Source organism: Phaseolus vulgaris, chromosome 10 (genome assembly GCF_000499845.2).
Source record: "Phaseolus vulgaris cultivar G19833 chromosome 10, P. vulgaris v2.0, whole genome shotgun sequence".
Taxonomy (NCBI): Eukaryota; Viridiplantae; Streptophyta; class Magnoliopsida; order Fabales; family Fabaceae; genus Phaseolus; species Phaseolus vulgaris.
This window is the reverse complement of record NC_023750.2, coordinates 7203745-7221878: the sequence shown is the minus strand read 5'-3', so window position 1 is coordinate 7221878 and position 18134 is coordinate 7203745. Positions and strand designations below refer to the sequence as shown.

General features: G+C 33.2%; 2 protein-coding genes across 6 annotated transcripts; both read right to left on the bottom strand.

Annotated features, from left to right (window-relative positions):
- Positions 1-646: 646 nt before the first annotated feature.
- On the bottom strand, positions 647-5025 carry LOC137818646 (uncharacterized). The gene is made up of 5 exons (XM_068622187.1): positions 4546-5025; positions 2707-3102; positions 2153-2245; positions 1895-2037; positions 647-1170 (listed from the first exon to the last, which is right to left on the bottom strand). The coding sequence occupies exons 1-5, from the start codon at positions 4927-4929 to the stop codon at positions 726-728; spliced, it is 1461 nt and encodes a 486-aa protein (XP_068478288.1). The 5' UTR covers positions 4930-5025; the 3' UTR covers positions 647-725.
- Positions 5026-10456: 5431 nt separating this feature from the next.
- LOC137818877 (uncharacterized) lies at positions 10457-15591 on the bottom strand. Of its 5 annotated transcripts, none has more exons than XM_068622514.1 (10): positions 15316-15591; positions 14384-14606; positions 13944-14092; positions 13772-13824; positions 13515-13632; positions 12609-12757; positions 12147-12254; positions 11914-12033; positions 10734-10907; positions 10457-10601 (listed from the first exon to the last, which is right to left on the bottom strand). In XM_068622514.1, exons 3-10 carry the CDS (start codon positions 14059-14061, stop codon positions 10500-10502), a joined length of 942 nt encoding a protein of 313 aa, XP_068478615.1. In that variant the 5' UTR covers positions 14062-14092; positions 14384-14606; positions 15316-15591; the 3' UTR covers positions 10457-10499. The 5 variants fall into 5 exon arrangements, with proteins under 5 accessions (XP_068478615.1, XP_068478616.1, XP_068478619.1 ...); XM_068622515.1 differs by having other exon boundaries at positions 14384-14612; positions 15316-15553; XM_068622518.1 differs by having other exon boundaries at positions 13947-14092; positions 15316-15466.
- Positions 15592-18134: the final 2543 nt, after the last annotated feature.

The following is an 18134-nucleotide window of genomic DNA, read 5'->3' as shown; positions in this document are numbered from 1 at the left end:
ATTGATTAGGTTTAGTCATAATTTATTTATGTTGACCGAAATTTACTATATTTTATTTTATGTAAAAAATATGATTCATTATATCTTAAAAAATAATTCATTATATATATGTTAAAATAATTTTTATTATTAATAAAGAAATTTTAAATTAGTTTGTAATTAGTTACTAAAATTTTAACTATCAATTTTAAAATATAATTAGTTGATAGCTAAAACTTTAATAGTTAATTAAATATCAAAATTATTTATTAATAATAAAATTATGTTAAATATTAATTTTTTTTAAATAGTATCTAATTTAATTAATATAGTAACTAATAATTTTTTGTCTTTAAAATTAGTTTTTTTTTTAATAAATTTTTTAATTTATAAAATAATATATAATTTAATCAATATAATTGATTATTTTGATTTTTAAAATTAATTTCTATTTAATAATTTTCATGTTGGGAATATATGACCTATGTGATTTCACATCTTACATGAACTGCTCTTTTTTTTTTCTTCATTTAGCCATGCATATAACCTCACTCTCATCTTGCTAATACTCTAAGATAAACCATTGCAATGTTCTAAGCTAAGCTCATGAAAAGAAATATATCAGCAAAATGACAGGTAATGGTAAAAATGTACATGCAATCCACTCTTTTGAACCTCATTATACCATTGAATTTTCTTTGTATTTCTGATGCAACAAAAGTTTACAAACTTCTAATCCTCACAGTTTATTCAATGGGAGGAGGACTAGACCACCTTCTCTTCACCTCTGATTTCCATCTCACCTCTTTAAGCTTTCCATCCAACCCATAGTCTCTCTCCATCACAAGATTGATCCCTTCATCAGAGTACCAACCAACTCCAATGCAAAGAATACCATCCTTGTTGATGTCAACATAGCATGTCACACCTCCAGGAAGCCACAGAACCGTCACATCCTGCATGTCAAGCCGCTCCTCCTCGCCGAAGTAGTTGGTGTTCTCCGGGAGGCTCCTCTTCTTCAGATTTTCTGTACAAAGGTATACGTATGGGGTTTCGGTTCCTTCTTCCGCCATGCTCTCCTCGCCGTACACCGGTGTCGCACTAATCTCAAAGACTTTCCATGACCCTGTCAGCTCTGATGGCTTGGTTCGTTTTCTTTGTGACAATGGCTTTACATCCATTTCTATATCACTGTTTCAAATGTAGCAGGTATTAGTCACTTTCTTGAAGACAAAGGAAATGTTGTGATCTGTTGGGATGGGCTTTACAATAAGTACTTGTAGGAAAAGAAAATATGAAGGTGCAATGAATTAAGTTTCTTCTATAAGTTAAAACTAACTTATTCCTTCAACTTTTGTAGAAACTCTCACTTTATATTTTCTGTCTCTTATAAGTATTCATTGAAAAGTTGATACAAATAGGGCCTAAGAACATGCTCACACCAGAGATCCATGTCATGTACTAAACATCATTTTAACTAGACACTTTCTTGGCTTCATTCACATTTCCCTGTTGCTTGGTGTTTACTCAGTAGGACAAAACATAAACCACAAGATGTCAGAGCAGAACCGAGCATGGACCACCTACCAGGCAGAGGTGGAACCAGGCGAGACGACGGTGTGGAACCAAGTGTGGACGACATACCGGGCAGGGCTCACGTCTCAAGCTTGGAGACTTGTGATACCATGTCAGTGAAATTGGTTTTTGATGTCTTCTTTGATTTTCATTTCCTCTATATATAATGCAAGCATATTTACAGCTAATGATTACAAATGATTTCTAATTTCTTATTGATAGGTTGATTAGTAAACTAACAAATTGATTCTAAGTATACACAATAATAGGAAGGAATAATAATGGATTTCCATGATTATGATTTATGTATTTTCTTGTTAACAAGAAGTGCCATACTCACAAACTCTGGTCATCGATGGAAGCAGGACTGGCCCATTCTTCTTCATACACAGCAACTCTCATTATCTGTATGTCTGAACCGCCATTACTGAATTCTATGGTATGAACAATTCGGATTCTTTTGTGGCAGCCCTTAACCAAACACTGAAAAAGAAGAAATTGTGACAAAAGTAACAAATGCATGATCAGTGTTAATAGGAACTTACATCAGGGAAGGATCTATAAATATGATATCTAGAAAGAAGCATGCCAAACTTACTTGTTCAAACTTGAAAGTTGGTGAGACATAGTACTTTGTATCATCGGATTCACCCAGGGGAATATCCATGGGACCTCGAGAATAAGACCCATCCTGAAGTTTATAAATCATAATTATTATGGAATACAAATGGAGGAACATAAACAAACTATCAGAGATTCAGATGCTGGTAATTTGGATAATAAACTATATCAGGCATATCATATGATTTAAGGATATTCCCTTCATACACATGACTCTAGCAATATTTACCATCATATGGTAAATGTTTCAAAATAGTTGACATATATGTCAGCAAGACCAAGCCATGAATTTCATTAGAAAGCCTAATGCAACTATATGAAGTTGTTCACAACAGTTACTTACTGTGAATGCAGTTCGAGTTATCTAGCTATAGCAAATGACCTAAAGCATAGTAGTTCAGTGATACTCTTCCTCCACCCAAAATCAATCACTGAGGAAGGTAGGATAGAAAAGAGAATATACAAAGACTGAGTTAAAGGTCTTGCTACTAATATGTAAGAAACAACCTAATTATACGAAAAGAATCTTACTTCAAAGTAAACAAGACCTGGTTCACAGCCCATGACATCTTCTTCCATCACATCACTGCTTTTAAGGTCAAAGGATTCAAATGTAGGCAAAGTGCGATTTATTACATTTTCGCTGGATTTGTGCTTCCTGTCTTTGGTATGCTGCGGTATTTCGCCATAAGGGTTCAAAGTCACCCAGTTAACCTTTCTCTGGATTTGAGATGTCCGTTCACCTGAAACTGATGGTGCTGCCTCTATACGGGAAAGAGTATAGCAGTCATAAAGATTTTCATTCTTGCTACCTATATCCATTGGTTCCATTTCAGCTGTGATGGGAGAGAACACAGCACCTACACCCTTCCATACTCCACTGAGACTGCTAGCAAATGTATTCCAAACTGGTTTTATCACCGGTTCCTTAAAGATTGTCCACTCTGTCAGTGTAATGTGCATTGCAATTTGAAATAGAATCATGTCTACAGTTTAGCACAGATATAAAAAAAACATATACATATAAGAAAGAATAAAGATAACGATAATAGAAGCAATTTTATTAATAAAACAATTGATGGATTTATTCCCTCACACAGATTCTTCCACCCAAAAGGTTTGAAATGGAAGAACCATCCATGTCATATGAGCATTCCATACTTTTCAACTAAACATCATATTCTTTGGTACACACAAAGAGAAGTTCAAAGCAAAACTTTTTTACATGAAATTTGACAAAACTAACCACTTATAACACTACTACACTATACTGAAAATAAATGAAAATAAAAGACTTCACAAAGCAGAGGTTCTGCCACATTATTGTCATATCATCTTTGGTATAGACATCCCAAAGTACTAGAGCAAGACATCATCATACAAAGAACAGTACTTTGTACAATAAAAGCAGAGAAAACTAAGAAAGGATGTAATAGCAGGAAGATAAATTGGAAAGCAGCTAAAAACACTTTTGGGATGTTAATCATCTCCAGAAACACCACTGCTTTTACACTATACATCGCGTTAAATGATTCCTATTAATTCATTTGAACAAATTTACTTCTGTTTGCATATCCTTTTTGGCCACCATTCACCAAAATGATCCAAGGACCTTGATCTTGTTTGTTTCCCATCACTTATACCAGAAGAATTATTCATTCTCAAGTCTATGTGAGGACTTATTCATTACATTCAATTTAACCCCAGTTAATCAATTTCTACGTCCTCAACTAACTGCCTCACACAATGTTGCCATCTTCTATCAAAGTTAGAACAGACATACAATACAAGGACTAGGAGTAGAAAAAATAATCTATACCTCATAAAAGCACAATATCCACTACTTTAATACGAGTGTATTCACTCAGAAGCCACAAGCTTAAAATACCAAGCATCATTCATGTTTCTATAATCATATACTAATTGTTCCTCTCATTGTCAACAAAAAACTCAGCATTCCTATACATTCATAGTTCATTCACCAACCCAAGCACAATTTCAGAAAAAAAAGGTTTCATATTCATTCATAATCCTACCCAATCCCAAATCCCTACATCAATTCTTTTCCCTGGACAAAAAGCCAACAACTTTGCATCAAAATTTCAAAGAGACCCAACTGAGAAAAAGGGTGTCTGAGACTGAACAACAGTCTCAACCTCCACGAACATAACATTGTTAACAGAATCTCAGGATTCACATGCATACAGACCATTCACCAATTCAATTCACAATTTCAGAATGGAAAAAAAAGGTTCAATTTCAATCAATGAACCTAGCCAACATCAATTTTAATCCCCAAACAAAGCAAAAGCTAACAACTTTACATCAAAATTAGAAATTTAAAGAGACCCCAAATAAGGAAAAGGGTACCTGAGTCTGAAGAACAGTCTCAACCTCCACCAACATAGCCCCAGAGACGATGATCCTTCCACCCTTTTCCCCGTTCCTCTTCACCACTCTCCTCTTCCTCCTCTTATCCTTCTGAGAAGAAGCCATCTTGGCAAGGTCATTGTCAATGCTCCACACATTCTCCTTGTTGCCCCTCACCCTCACACCCTCTTTTGGACCATTCCTCTTGTAATTGTTGGACTTTTGAGCCTGAGCTGTTATGAGCCTTGTGGAACATGGCTTGATGAGGGAGGGGGAAAGAGAGGAAAGGGAATTGTGGTTGGAAGAGAGGGTGTGGTGGAAGCCAAGGTGGTGGTGTGTGGTGACGAAGGACTTGCTGAGGTAAAGGGAAGAAGGGGATTGCATGCCTGTGACTTGAGAAGGCTACACAAATCCACTTCTTTTGGAGCTTTCCCTAAAGTAAACTCCTACTGTGTTCTCTAGTTAATTTTGTCCTTGGATAATCACATAATTGATTAATGTCTCCTTTTGTATTACACAGAATAAATATTTCTTTATATATAATTATAACTCATAATAAATATTATTAAATTTGTAAATATCATTATAATTATTTTTTAATCATTCACTAATTATTCTATCATTCAAAGAAAAAAAACAAAAAAAAGGAAAAACTAAAGTCATGCTTCAACTTCATTGAAAACTTTATTAACCCAAGTCACCATCAAGCACAACTTCAACTTTTTTTTGATCAACTACACACGATCTCATGGTTAATCATACTCGTGCACACAACTCACAACTTATGTGAAAAGCTTATTCATACTGATGTTTATAGCACAAGACTTTTTTTGTTAATTTTTTTGGTCATTGAAATCGTTAGTCTTAAGCACAACTTTTATTGTAGAATCTCATACATTTAATGCATGGCTTACCTATTAAGAAAAAAAAATTACTCATTTCAAAAATTTACATGACATATTGAAACAAATTGGAAAAAATCTCCAATTATGGTACATTTACAATATTCAAAATTTTATATTACAATCTAATTTCATTCATATATTTAACAAACTAACAAATATCCTTCTCAATTTAGTATATAACAAATAAAAAAAAAATCAATTCATGAGATAGCTTAGAAATTACTTATAAACAAAAGTTATGAAATACCTTATATCTAAATAAAAAGGAGATGAAAAAAAAACAAAATTTCAGTAAAAAAATTTTATTGAAAAGGAAATAACTATTTCTTTTACCGGCCATTTCCATTTAAACACACATAATTTATCTTCATAAAGTGTCTCTTGTTTTATTTTTTTCTTCAGAGTACTATCACTACAAGAAATTCATTAAATAAAAACCAATTTTAGAGTAAAAAAAAATTGTTCAACATATAAAACAAGATGTGATTATGGTGTTATATTAAGTTTTAAAAGACTTTTACTTTCTCATTAATATAAGGTGTTAACTAAATGTATGTAGCTTCAAATGAAGAGTGGCTTCAAACTTACAACTAAAATTAATTTTAAGAAAATAATTGGGACCATGTGTAGAAAAATAACGCGAAAGTGAATCCTCAATGGGACCATCACGTCCTTTCAAAAATTCTCCCACATGTTGGTGAAACATTCAAGAATTATTAATCTTTATAACACTAAACAAGAGAATGAGCCATTGAAGAACTATCTTAATTGTTTTTGTGACATCTCAATTTGTATTCACCAACCTGATGAGAAGATGTTTGTGGAGTCCTTATTAAAAGTCTCCAAGCTAACCCTTTCAGGGAGTCCCTAACTTAGCTTGATGAAAATTTTTCCCAAAAAGGAAATGAAATAAGTGCATAAGGAATTGAAGTTGAGAAAGAATGATGACATCCAGCCTAAGCACCACTTGGATTGGCACTATACCTTGTATATCGCATAAAAATCATATGATGATCGAGGTTATCTTCTCCTAAAGGTCTCTCGAAAGGAAATCCTTTCATATATTGAGGTTACCACGAAACTTCACTTCCCAAAAAAGTTTGATCACCTCCTCAATCCAGTATGCAACGGTTGGTGCAATTTCCATTGAACTCATGGTCATGACACTAAAAAATGTTTTTCCTTTGGCAGCACAACTAACAAGGTTATTCAGGGAAGGGCATTCGTTGTGCTACAAATCCACGACACAGAGAAAATCCAACTCTACAGCTAAAAGAGATGTCGAAAAAAGTTGGTCCCACACAACCAACAAGCATGAAATGCCCGTCCTCAGAGATTTCAACATGATCTTCAGAGGGTTCTCTGAAAGAGGATCAACTAACTCTGAAAGTAAAAGGTACACATGTATCGTGTTCTCTCTAGAGACGTACCAACGACAACCAGTGCCTGATGAACCTAGAAATTCCATGCTTGATGAAGATGATCCCATAGTATTTTTCGTGGTCATGATAGGAAAGAACATTCACTTAGTCTTGATAGATCAAGGAAGTTCAACTGATGTCATATTTTGGGATACCTTTGTAGGTCTTGAAGTATCAAAAGACCAACTCAAGCCTTTTGATGGAGTCCTAATCAGTTTCTCGGGAGAACAAGTCGAAATACGAGGGTACGTTGACCTCAAGACCACTTTCACTAGTGGACAAGGGGCAAATACCATAGTTGTCAAGTACATTGTGGTTAATGATCCTTCGTCGTATTATCTACTCCTCGGACCCCTCCTTAAACAAGTTAAACTATCCATTGTTCACCTTATGTGAGGTTCCCTACTCTTGAAGGAAAGATAGTGACCATGAAGGTTGATTAGAAAAAAATTTGGAAGTGTTACGAGCACAATCTTTGAACTCGTTGAAGTGCTTATGCTATATCTATGACCACGAATGTAAATGTATTGAAAGTGGATTCTCGGACTACATGTGATGATAAAAGACCTTGGTTTTATAAGCTTGTGGCACAAGTTTAAGTGTCTAAAGCATTATAAATAAGAGTGCTTGGCTATACAATTTTCATCTTGGAAAAAGAAAATTTATGCTGCCAAAATCATTGAACTCTCTCTAAAGTAGTCTTCTTACCAAACTCTTCTAGACTTTCTCTTGAGTGTTAGCCTAACCTCACTAGGAATTTCAAACACCAAACTCCATCTCTCATGCACGTCTCTTCACCTTCTTCTTTATGCATTCCGTTCTCCTTCATCATTCAAGAAAATAAAAAACATCTTGAAGAAGCTACTATGCACATGCAATTGAAACTAGAAATCCATAACAATTGATAAAGTGGAAAAGTTTAGACCTAAGCAAGTCAGTTGTGTGATTGATGTTGAACCAATTGAACAACCTATCTAATATCTCGGTATTGATATTTTAAATTGTAACTTTAATAGATTGCATGAAGTCATATTTGGTGCATCCAAACCCTCATGAAGATTAAAAGTTGATCATTTCATGGAGATAAAGATTATAGTTGTGTTAGATTGTGTATTAAGTTCATTTTGTTTATTATTCCTTTTCCAAAACTTTTTTATCCAAGAAAAAATCTAATAAATTTTTTGAAATTGTTTGGGAAGTTGTTGAAATTTTTAATAGAATTTTGATTAGTTGATTGAAATATTAATTTGTTAAAATGTTCTTAATTGAAGTTGTACCGGTCGGTACCGGTCTCGAGCCGGGTGACCAACCGACCGAGTCAAAGAATACCTCAAGACACGTAATAAATGATAGTAATGACAATTACAATAGCACTTAATGAGTCACATTCTTATCTCGAAATATATGGGAAATATCTTCGACAATTCAGCTAAATACTAATTAACTGAAAGATAATACAAATATTCTATCATACCTATATACCAATATGCGTCTCTATTAATTATGGATCATGATGCACATCAGTGAATAACTCATATTTGACCCATCACAATAATTGTCCATAACCAACACCATAAATAAATCCTCTGTGAGGTGCACGCACATTTTTATCAATTACCAATATACACTCTTTACACAAAGTATTTACTTGATCGTTAGTGTACCTTTTTCAGGTCAACCCCGACCGAGCATCAGCATTTATGGAAGGAGACTCAAAGGAAGAAACCAGAGGATCACTGACACGTCAACAATTGTACAATTAGTCTCAGGTACTATCTAGACCCTCTTTGCCTATACTGGTACACTTAACATCAAGTTTTTTATTAAATTCAGCCAGTACTCGAACGATGAATTGTCAACCATTGTCCGTAATGATCACATGTGGGATCCCGAAAACGCACACAATATTTTGGATCTATAGGGTGTACAAGAGAATAAATCCATGTCTCCTTGGTACAAAGTTAGATTAGTAGTGAAGGTTAAAGTAAAAGAGAGGGTGTTGATTTCAATGAGATTTTTTCATCTATTGTGCAAATGTCATCCATAACAATTGTGTTAAGTTTAGTTGTTAATCTTGATTTAGAGGTAGTAGAAAATGTGTGAAAAAAGTTTTCCTTCATGTAATGGGAAAAGGATCCACATGAACTAACTTGGTGATTGGAAATAAAGACAAAGTTTGTAGGCTATGAACGAGCTTATATGATTTGAAGTAGACTTCAAAACAATGATACAATAAGGTTGAGTTTGTTATGTATGACCATGCTACAAAAATACTACTTCTCACCATTGTGTCTTTGTCAGAAAGTTTTCTGAAGATGATTTCATTGTCATGTTATTATATGTTGCTCACATTGTTATTGTTGAGAAAGATATTTTCAAGATTGACATGTTAAAAAAGTAATTGAGTGGGTAATTTTTCATGAAAGACATGACAGGTGCTAAATAGTTGCTTGGTGACAAAAAGAAAAATATGCCTTGAATATCACAATAAGATTATATTAAAAGAGTTTACAAATTTTAGATGAAAAAAGTCAAGGTGGTGAATACTTTCAGTATTTCTCATTTTAGTCAGTTTGATGTATGTATTGATATGCACAAGACCAAATATAACACATTGTTTTGGTAGTGATAAACATACTTGAATGAGGTACTCAAATTGATATATGACTGGAGATATTGGCTCTCGCAAGTCCATTTTGAACTATTTGATGCATAATATTCCCTCACCATTCAACAATAAAGTTAACTCTAATTTGAATGAATTATATTATCTATAATGAACAATGCAAGTACTATAATATCTGTTAAGGAAATTGTAGTTTCCTTTTATGTTGAACATGCCATATTCTGGTTTTCAATGGGATGGATAATATTACCTTATTTATTTTGTTCTTGGTCCATCTTGGTATTTCATAAATACCCACTCAATTTAATGATTTCTGCTGTCGTAATTTCTCCCTAATTTTTTATGCAGAAAATTTTGAAAATCAATTTTATACAAGTACACAATAATGCATTTTATAACCTCATATAAGCAAAGGCTTGATGTGCAATAAATTATGTTGTAAACTAGTTTTACGTTTTACTCTAACGAAAACAGAAAGAGATAGAAACGTTACCGTTATGAGAATGTATTACTTTCTTTAAATGCAATACAATTTGAGGCCATTTCTATTTTACAAAATGATAAGTTTATAAATATATTAAATTAAATTAATTTTGAATGAAATATTTGTTATCCTAAATTAAATATCTGTACTTCATCTAATTTTTGAAGTTTCTGTTCTTTTATCATACTGTTAATTGAGGAAACAGACCACAGTGAAAGGCACTAAAATTTTTTAAGGGACCAAACCCACATCAACTACTTAAAGCAAAATACATTATATTTATCAGATCCTTTGCATGTGAAAAGATTGAAATAAATGAGATTTAGCCATCAGAAAACATGATAAACCTGTTGAACATCCAAATTCGACCAACAATTTCCTAAGTTCTAAACCTTCAACATGAGCAAAATGGCATAACTTGTGTAATTTTTAACAGAAATCTCATACCAAATATATTCTCATTGTATACCATTCCTATTTGGAGTAAATGAAGCAAAGAACAAAAAATAGTTATAGCCTCAACGATTTATTGGAGTGCGCATTCGCTCAACAATTCTGGTCACCGCAGATCGGGACATCACCAACGTGTCATGCAGCAAAATGCTGTAGACATTCAAACCCTACAAAAAACATGTTAAACATAACTAAATAATATGTTGACAAAATCTATGTACCTGTCGTCACTGTTGAAAATGCTTTGACTATAATAAGAAACATGTTATAAATTTCAAATAGATAAAACTGAAACTTACAATGGAGGGAAGTATGTTAACATAGTGTAGATTTTGTGTAGATAATTTTAACTTTTCGTCTATAGGCCCACCATCTACAAGCAGAAGTTTCTTGGTTTTCTCCATTTGATTGTAATAATTCACCATGTTCTTAGTTTTATGTGTGGGAACCTCCAGATCCTCAAAGACAAGAAGCTGTATAAACACAGTTCCCCAGAACATTAGCAATAAGAAATTCTTATGTGCATATAGTGCAGTGATAAAAAAAAAACAAAAATAAGGACAAACAAGATAATTATTGGATGAAAGGAAAGACGCTATATACTAAACAGCTAAAAGAAACACAGTCTAACATATCAGAGGATACGACTATAAGGATTCAGGATAGGGATACATGCCAAAAATAACTATTTAACTTGAAGAAAGCAATATATGACAAAACAACTATCGTACGAGCGAGCACTGTCTTTTTTTTATTTGAGTTTTCTTTTTTCTAGTTTCTTGTTTATGAGGCTTTATTGTATTTATGTAGTCACATTTCTAGCTGATAACCAAACTCTAGAGTTTCAAGTTTAGACGGTGGCGTGCATTTTGAGCAGGGCTTAGTAAAGTACAGTTTAAGGACTTTGCACTCAGATGCCACGTTATAACTGTAGATGCATGATTCCTTTGTTCCTATTTCGATTCTCCCTACACCCCAACCACAATTTTGTGAAGATATAGCACTCTATTTTTTTCCTCTACACATGAGGGTGTTCATTTAAAAGAAGATCCCACATTGGTTACCTCCATAAATATATTAAATAGTCAAATATATTTACATTAAATGATATAATTAAAAAGTCAAAGAGAATAAAAACATTATGATTCCAGGTAGGCTGAGGCTGACAACACAATCCACTTCACTGAACTAAGAATATCTTATATATCATATGTTATACCTTTGATTTTGATATCAACAGCAAAAGAAACCCTTGAAAGAAATAAGAAAATCTTATATCTTTCAGGTAGGTAGGTTACTGAACCATCAAACAATTTACTTATAAATTTTTCTAACAAATCTTCTAGAAGTGAAAACTGAAAAATCACACTATGTTTAGTATAAGCAAGAATGTACACTCATGTAGGAGATAGAATAATGTAGAGATGCCACATTTTAGTTTTTGATGGTGAATAGGTCAAGGGTGGGGAAGAAACTTGCCTTTCCTTCTGCTGCACGAGCTGACAAGGCAATCTTTAGCCCCAGACGCCGAACCTTCTTATTGACTTTGAAAGCATGGCTTCGAGGCTTAGGGCCATGCATGGTGGCACCACCCCTAAACTGTTACCATTCATAAAATTTATTATTTCCAACTGCTGAAAAAACAGAAAGAAAAGAAGAAACGTGAAGAAATAAAGATGGACTAGCAAGTAATGAGCAGAATGCTCCACTACCTGAGGCCCACGCAATGTACCATGCCTTGCTTTACCAGTTCCCTTTTGATTCCAAGGCTTTCTCCCAGTCCCACTGACCTCACTGATAGTTTTTGTTGAATGAGTCCCCTGTTGACCAAATCAATTAGCAAAATACATAACATTCTCACGGAGAGTCTCCATAGCTAAATTTAGATCCATGCTACTAGATAATATATATATATATATATATATATATATATATATATATATATATATATATATATATATTCAACTATTAAGCATACGACAATAGTGAAAACCTTTTATCCTTAAAACATTTGTATAGATATGCTAAATTATATCCCAAAATTGCTAAAAGCCAATATAGAAAACATATCACCATCTTGCCAAAGAAATAAATATAGCATTTCCTCTGGATTGCAGATATGCAATGACAATAAGAAACAACCTTTAGATTCCAAAACATTAAGCAGTCACTACCTGTTGTCGTTTTGCAAGCTGCCACCTAACGACACGATGAATAATGTCCTTCCGAATAGGCAAATCAAAAACATCTCCAGGTAAAACCATAAAGCCCTTGTTTTCATTATGAAAGTTGGTAACTGGAATTAAAAGATCCTGGCAAAGCCCTACAATATATTGAACTTGATTAAGATACTCTAGAATCTTATTGAGATAGCAATCAGCACATGCCATGAACATAACTAGATAGTTTGTCACGAAAGATGGTAGGTAGTGAAGGAAACAGTGAAACAACCAACAGATGCACTCAAAATTTTGATTTATAATAAGGAGAATCCTAACCAGTGCCGCTAGGTAAAGGCTTTATGGAAGAGTGTTACAAAAGATCATTATCAAGGTTGTGCCACTCTGATGATTCCAATGCAAGCCCACTGTGATTTTCCAATAATAACAAGGTTGTGGCCCTACATGCAGTTAAAAACTAGGGAAAGCTATTGGTAACTTAGGATATTAAATAGTGGAGGACACAAAAGTTAAACACTGGGACCAAGTTCCTTTAATTTCAGAGCAAAATAAGATCATTAAGCATGAATAAAATATTAAGTTCTCACTAACAGGATCAATTTCAGAACAAACTATATGCAAGTTCTGACATGTAAATATGTAGAAATGTATTCAGTCAATTACAAATGATATTTGGTGTAAATTTTGTATCTTCAGAAGTACAAAAAAAGAAGAAACATTGACACGGAAGATATTAGTCTAGTACAAAATGGACAACAAAAATTATCTCATAATCTAAACCAAACTGGAATTCATGCCTTGCAGTCGATTGACTCTCTCCTTTCAGAAATAAAATCCAAGTCAGCAAAACAGAAGCACTGTTATATTCTTGTACAAGATGCTTGAACTTATTCCTCATACCTATAGTACGCTCAGATGTTGCTAGAGTATTCTTGGACAATAAATCAGACGGAAATGCACCCTCATCAGATCCAGGAGTTAAAATAGAAGTAGAAAACTGTCGGATCATTGACCTGACCTACATTTAAGCACACTATACCACATTATTAAAGAAGAAGAATCAGAAAAACAGTATATGAGAGAACCGCATTGATTAAGCTTTCATCCTGAAAGTAGTGAATAATATAGAAGTATATTCAAATGCTATGGCAATGTACCAAAGAACAATTTGCAGAAAGAAGTCTTTCCCCAGATACTCTGCTGTGTACATCTGTGCACAAAAAATAATCATATATATAAAGATCTACAAAAGCTGAAAAATAGAACAAAAATCAAATTCACGGCAAATGGTAATTGTCCACGGTTAAGGAACTGCAGAAAAGGTCTTACCACGTGAGTTATAAAGAGAGGCAGACCCAGCATTTGGTAAATTAAAGTAGCTTCGTCCTAGTGAAGGCAAGGACCCAGAAGAACAACGTAGTAGCCTTTTGGAAATCAGCGCTGCCATAACTGACCAAACAATCTACACTAGATTGCACCTTCCCATTTGAAATTCAGAGCAGAAGCAACGGTAAGATTGCAACTAAAAGTGCTCAAACTAAAGCAGAGAAGGAAGCGAGACATTTCATCAAATGCATTGCACGCAACATAAATTCGCGAAATCAACCACTACACCATTTTATATCTCAGTAATCTCACAGTATTTTCACTTGAGAAGGGTCCCTCATCAATTTACAAAACGGTATGAAAATAAAACAAGAATCGAACACAATCTGATGCTACACTACAAACATAGAGCAAATAGAGATGTGAGGAAAAAAAAGAGTTACCAGATATAGAACAATGAGGTAAGGTAAAGCTGATAGAGGATTTAGTTCGTTGCTGCCCCAAATTTCGCTCAGAATAAAAATCTGTACTTTCTCCGGTTCATGATTACGTCTCCATCTTTGCCTCCATGGAAGATGCTCCCGAGCTCGTTTCAGTTTACAAAGGGTGCTGTGCCTAATGGGCCTTTCTGGACTTAGGTTAAAAATGGACAAAGGCTGTTTCTTCCTGCACCTCCATAAAAGAGGATGACTTATGATTTTGATTTTGTGAAGCCAACTTCTGTTCAATCATCAAACATATATATACATACATACATACTTTTCAAAGTTCATTGCAATTTTAACATACATAAAAAAGTATGGTATAAAACCAGCCAAACTTGTTCAGATCAATAGATTTTCAAAACAATAACTTATCTCACTGAAACTACAAATAAATACGTATTCTAAACCCTATTTACAAATAAAACACCAAATAAAAGAAACCAACATAATCACTATTCCAGTTATTCAACTATTCAAATAACCAACATAATCACTAATCTAAGTCAGCAATTTATTTAGTTCCCACATGCTGTTGAGGTGTTTAGTTCATTTTTTGAATTTGAATTAAAAATACAGTCATGGGAAATTTTGCCCTTTAAGTTTTTTCATCCAATTTAATTCAAGTTCTTTATCAGCAACTTAACGAACTTCTAAATACAGAAAATGAGATAAAAAAAAAATCCAGAAACCTATATAACTACAACAGAGGAACTTTTATTTTATCTCCCAAAACTAGCCAAAAAGTTTCTCCTTAAATAATCTGCACACAATAACAGTCTTTAACATGTATGAGCAAACAGAGAAAATCACAAAAATTAAATACCCAATCTAATATTAAAAACCTAACGTTGAACCAACTATGAACTCATTGCAACCATGAATCAACTAACCTTTAAAATCAAAATTAGAGGCTAAACTGCAAAAGCACCGAAGCAATACCAAGATTCAACCTCCTCTTTCCGATTTCGAAGATCGAAACCGATTACGTAAGCTCAGTAGCTCACTCACCACAACAGTGAATAAATTAGTGCAAGAACATATGGGGAAGGAAGAAATCGAGGTTAGAACGAAAATGAAAACCAGGGACACACCGTGGGCCAAGCCCACGCACCAAGCCCACGTAGACACAAAACACACTGAAAGTGGCAATTTCTTCATATACCTCCATGCTTTCTTCATGCACCTTCATATATAACAAGTGAAATGATAATTTTGCCATGTTTCTAACTTTTTTTTGTCACTCCTCTTTCTTTTTTATTTTTGAAATACATTCTAAATTCTAAAATATAAAATACAATTTTATATTCTAAATTTCAGAGTTTCAGAATGTATTTTCTGATTTTGAAAATATCTTTTAAACTCTAAAATTCATAATATATTTTTATATTCAGGAAATATCTTTTAAACTTTAAAATTTATAATATAAAATTATGTTTTATTGAATTTTAAAATTCAAAATATAAAATTCAGACAAAAAAAAATTATTTTAAATTTTAATGTTTAAAATATTTATGAAAGTCCTTGGAATGTTATATGTAAGTGTTGGTACATTGAAAGTTCTTCATCTCATTCTATTTCTGCTAGCATAAAAGAGAATTGAATCAGAAAAATTATGTTTAGTGAATTATGTCAGTTTCCAAATATTCATCCCGGCCTATTTCGTCATAAATTAATAATATTCTTCTTTTTGTAATGTCTATTCAAATTATTGTATAAATATGGAATATTATATAAAATTATGGCATTAAAAATGTATATATATTTTTAAATATATAAACACTAAAACAGAAATCTTCCTTCTAAACATTTTTTTTTTACTTTTTGTTAAAGTCGTATTGTAGTACCTGTGATTTAACTTATACTAAAAGTTCTGCTTACAAGTTGAGTGTAACTTTTTTTTCATTTCAAAAAATGATAATATAAATTGAGTTTAAAATTTTCAATTTAGACCAAAAATTGTCAGAGTAATTTTTTACGTGAAGTAAAAGTACAAGAGCAATTTGAAATATATTTTGAAGAACAAACAAAACATTATTAAATATTTATATATATATATATATTATTAAAAGAAATGAGAAAAAGTTACCTATTAGAGCCCAATACCTTTTAGGACATTAGATGCATGGCAACACATTAATATATATTTAATGAATTGGTGAAAAAGGGTATGGAATAGTTAAATTGTGAATGAGTATGGTATGGTACACCAAAGACACAAATTGAGAAGAGTGGAACATAACCTAAAGGTATGGAATAAAAGGGTATTTAGGTGATTAAGTGAACTGCATACGAAAATGATTTTTAGACAACTCTCGGTCATTTGCGCCAGAATACAACTTCCTTACGTGGTTGGATTGGATTGCTGGTGGGTAGCGGGAAAGAGTGGAATGTGGGTGCTGCAAACGGAAGGAGAACATTGCAAAGAGGTTGGTGTTGGAGATTCCACATCGACTAGAGATTAAGACATTTCATTGTATATAAGTGGGTGCAAACCTCAACCCTATGAGCCGGTTTTATGGGGGTTGAGTTATGCTTAAAGTCCACTTTGTAATAGTTGGGGCGATGAACATTGCGAATGGCGATGAGTGGGGGTGGAGTGCGAAGAGGTTGCGGTTGAAGTGCAAAGTAGCGGTGGCCAGAGTACTAGGAGCAACGAGAAGGTAAGTGTGGTTTATTTTTTTAGTCTGGTAAGTGAAAATTGTGACAAGTAAGTTTGTAATGAATTGGTGATTCTTTTAAATGTTAATTAGTTGTCTATTATTTATTTGGAAATAGGTATGGGCGATTCAACATGTTTGTGTTGGGGACCGTGCTGATTGTATTGGTTTTCCACGATTTGGAGTGGTGAAGCGGTTTTCATTCAATCCCTTTTTTGCGGTTAGTGTGGATTTAAAATTGTTGTTATTTGTTTGAAGTTTTTGGTAATAGTAATAATAGAGTTTGTTCTTGCAGACCCGTGTAATTGAAAAAATGAATGTGAAAGGGGGATAAAGATCTTGGACCAGTTCTGATTACACATCCTTTTATGGAAAAGGTTTATTCTCATATAAAGGAATATCCTATTGTGATTTTGTAAGTCTATATTAGTGATGTTTAGTGTAAATAAATGTTAGTGTTGTTTAAAATGTTGATGTTCACTGTGAATTTAAAATTTTGCACTTTGTAGGTGTTTGTGCCAACAGTGTTCAATGACCACTGGTGGGTGTACGCATTGAATTGTGGTATGAGGCAATTGCATGTGCTGGACTCGATTGGTCATACAATTTAAGGTTGACACAAAATTGATAAAGCAATGGTAAATAGTTCCATGTTCTTGAATAGTGAATGAATTCATTTGGTTTGAATTTCTTTGTGATTCTTGTTATATTGCATGTTGTAGGTTGTAGATTGATCGACTCAAGCGTTCATGAAATTCTTGACAACTTCTTTGGAAAGAGTGGCCATCAAATTACATTGATAAAAGAAAAGGTTCCCCTACAACCAAATGGGTTAGTATCCAAAATGATAGTATTATTTATTTTGATTTTATATGAATTTTAATTGTTGTTTATTTAATAATTTATTTGTTGTATGCAGCTTTGATTGTGGCGTTTTAGTTGTGAAATTTATGAAGTTGTGGGATGGTTCACACAAATTGGATGAAAACAACTTTCCTGATTACACCACAGTAATAATTACTTTCATTAATTTAGACCTTTAGCTCGACCTT

Coding starts and splice junctions, on each gene's coding strand:
- LOC137818646 (XM_068622187.1), bottom strand. CDS start 4,929: ATGCAATCCCCTTCTTCCCTTTACCTCAGCAAGTCCTTCGTCACCACA. Junction 3,103..4,545: donor AGACTGTTCTTCAGACTCAG/GTACCCTTTTCC, acceptor ACAATCTTTAAG/GAACCGGTGATAAAACCAGT. Junction 1,171..1,894: donor TCCATCGATGACCAGAGTTT/GTGAGTATGGCA, acceptor CATTTGAAACAG/TGATATAGAAATGGATGTAA.
- LOC137818877 (XM_068622514.1), bottom strand. CDS start 14,061: ATGGCAGCGCTGATTTCCAAAAGGCTACTACGTTGTTCTTCTGGGTCC. Junction 12,758..13,514: donor AACATCTGAGCGTACTATAG/GTATGAGGAATA, acceptor AATATATTGTAG/GGCTTTGCCAGGATCTTTTA. Junction 12,255..12,608: donor AGCTTGCAAAACGACAACAG/GTAGTGACTGCT, acceptor TTTGGTCAACAG/GGGACTCATTCAACAAAAAC.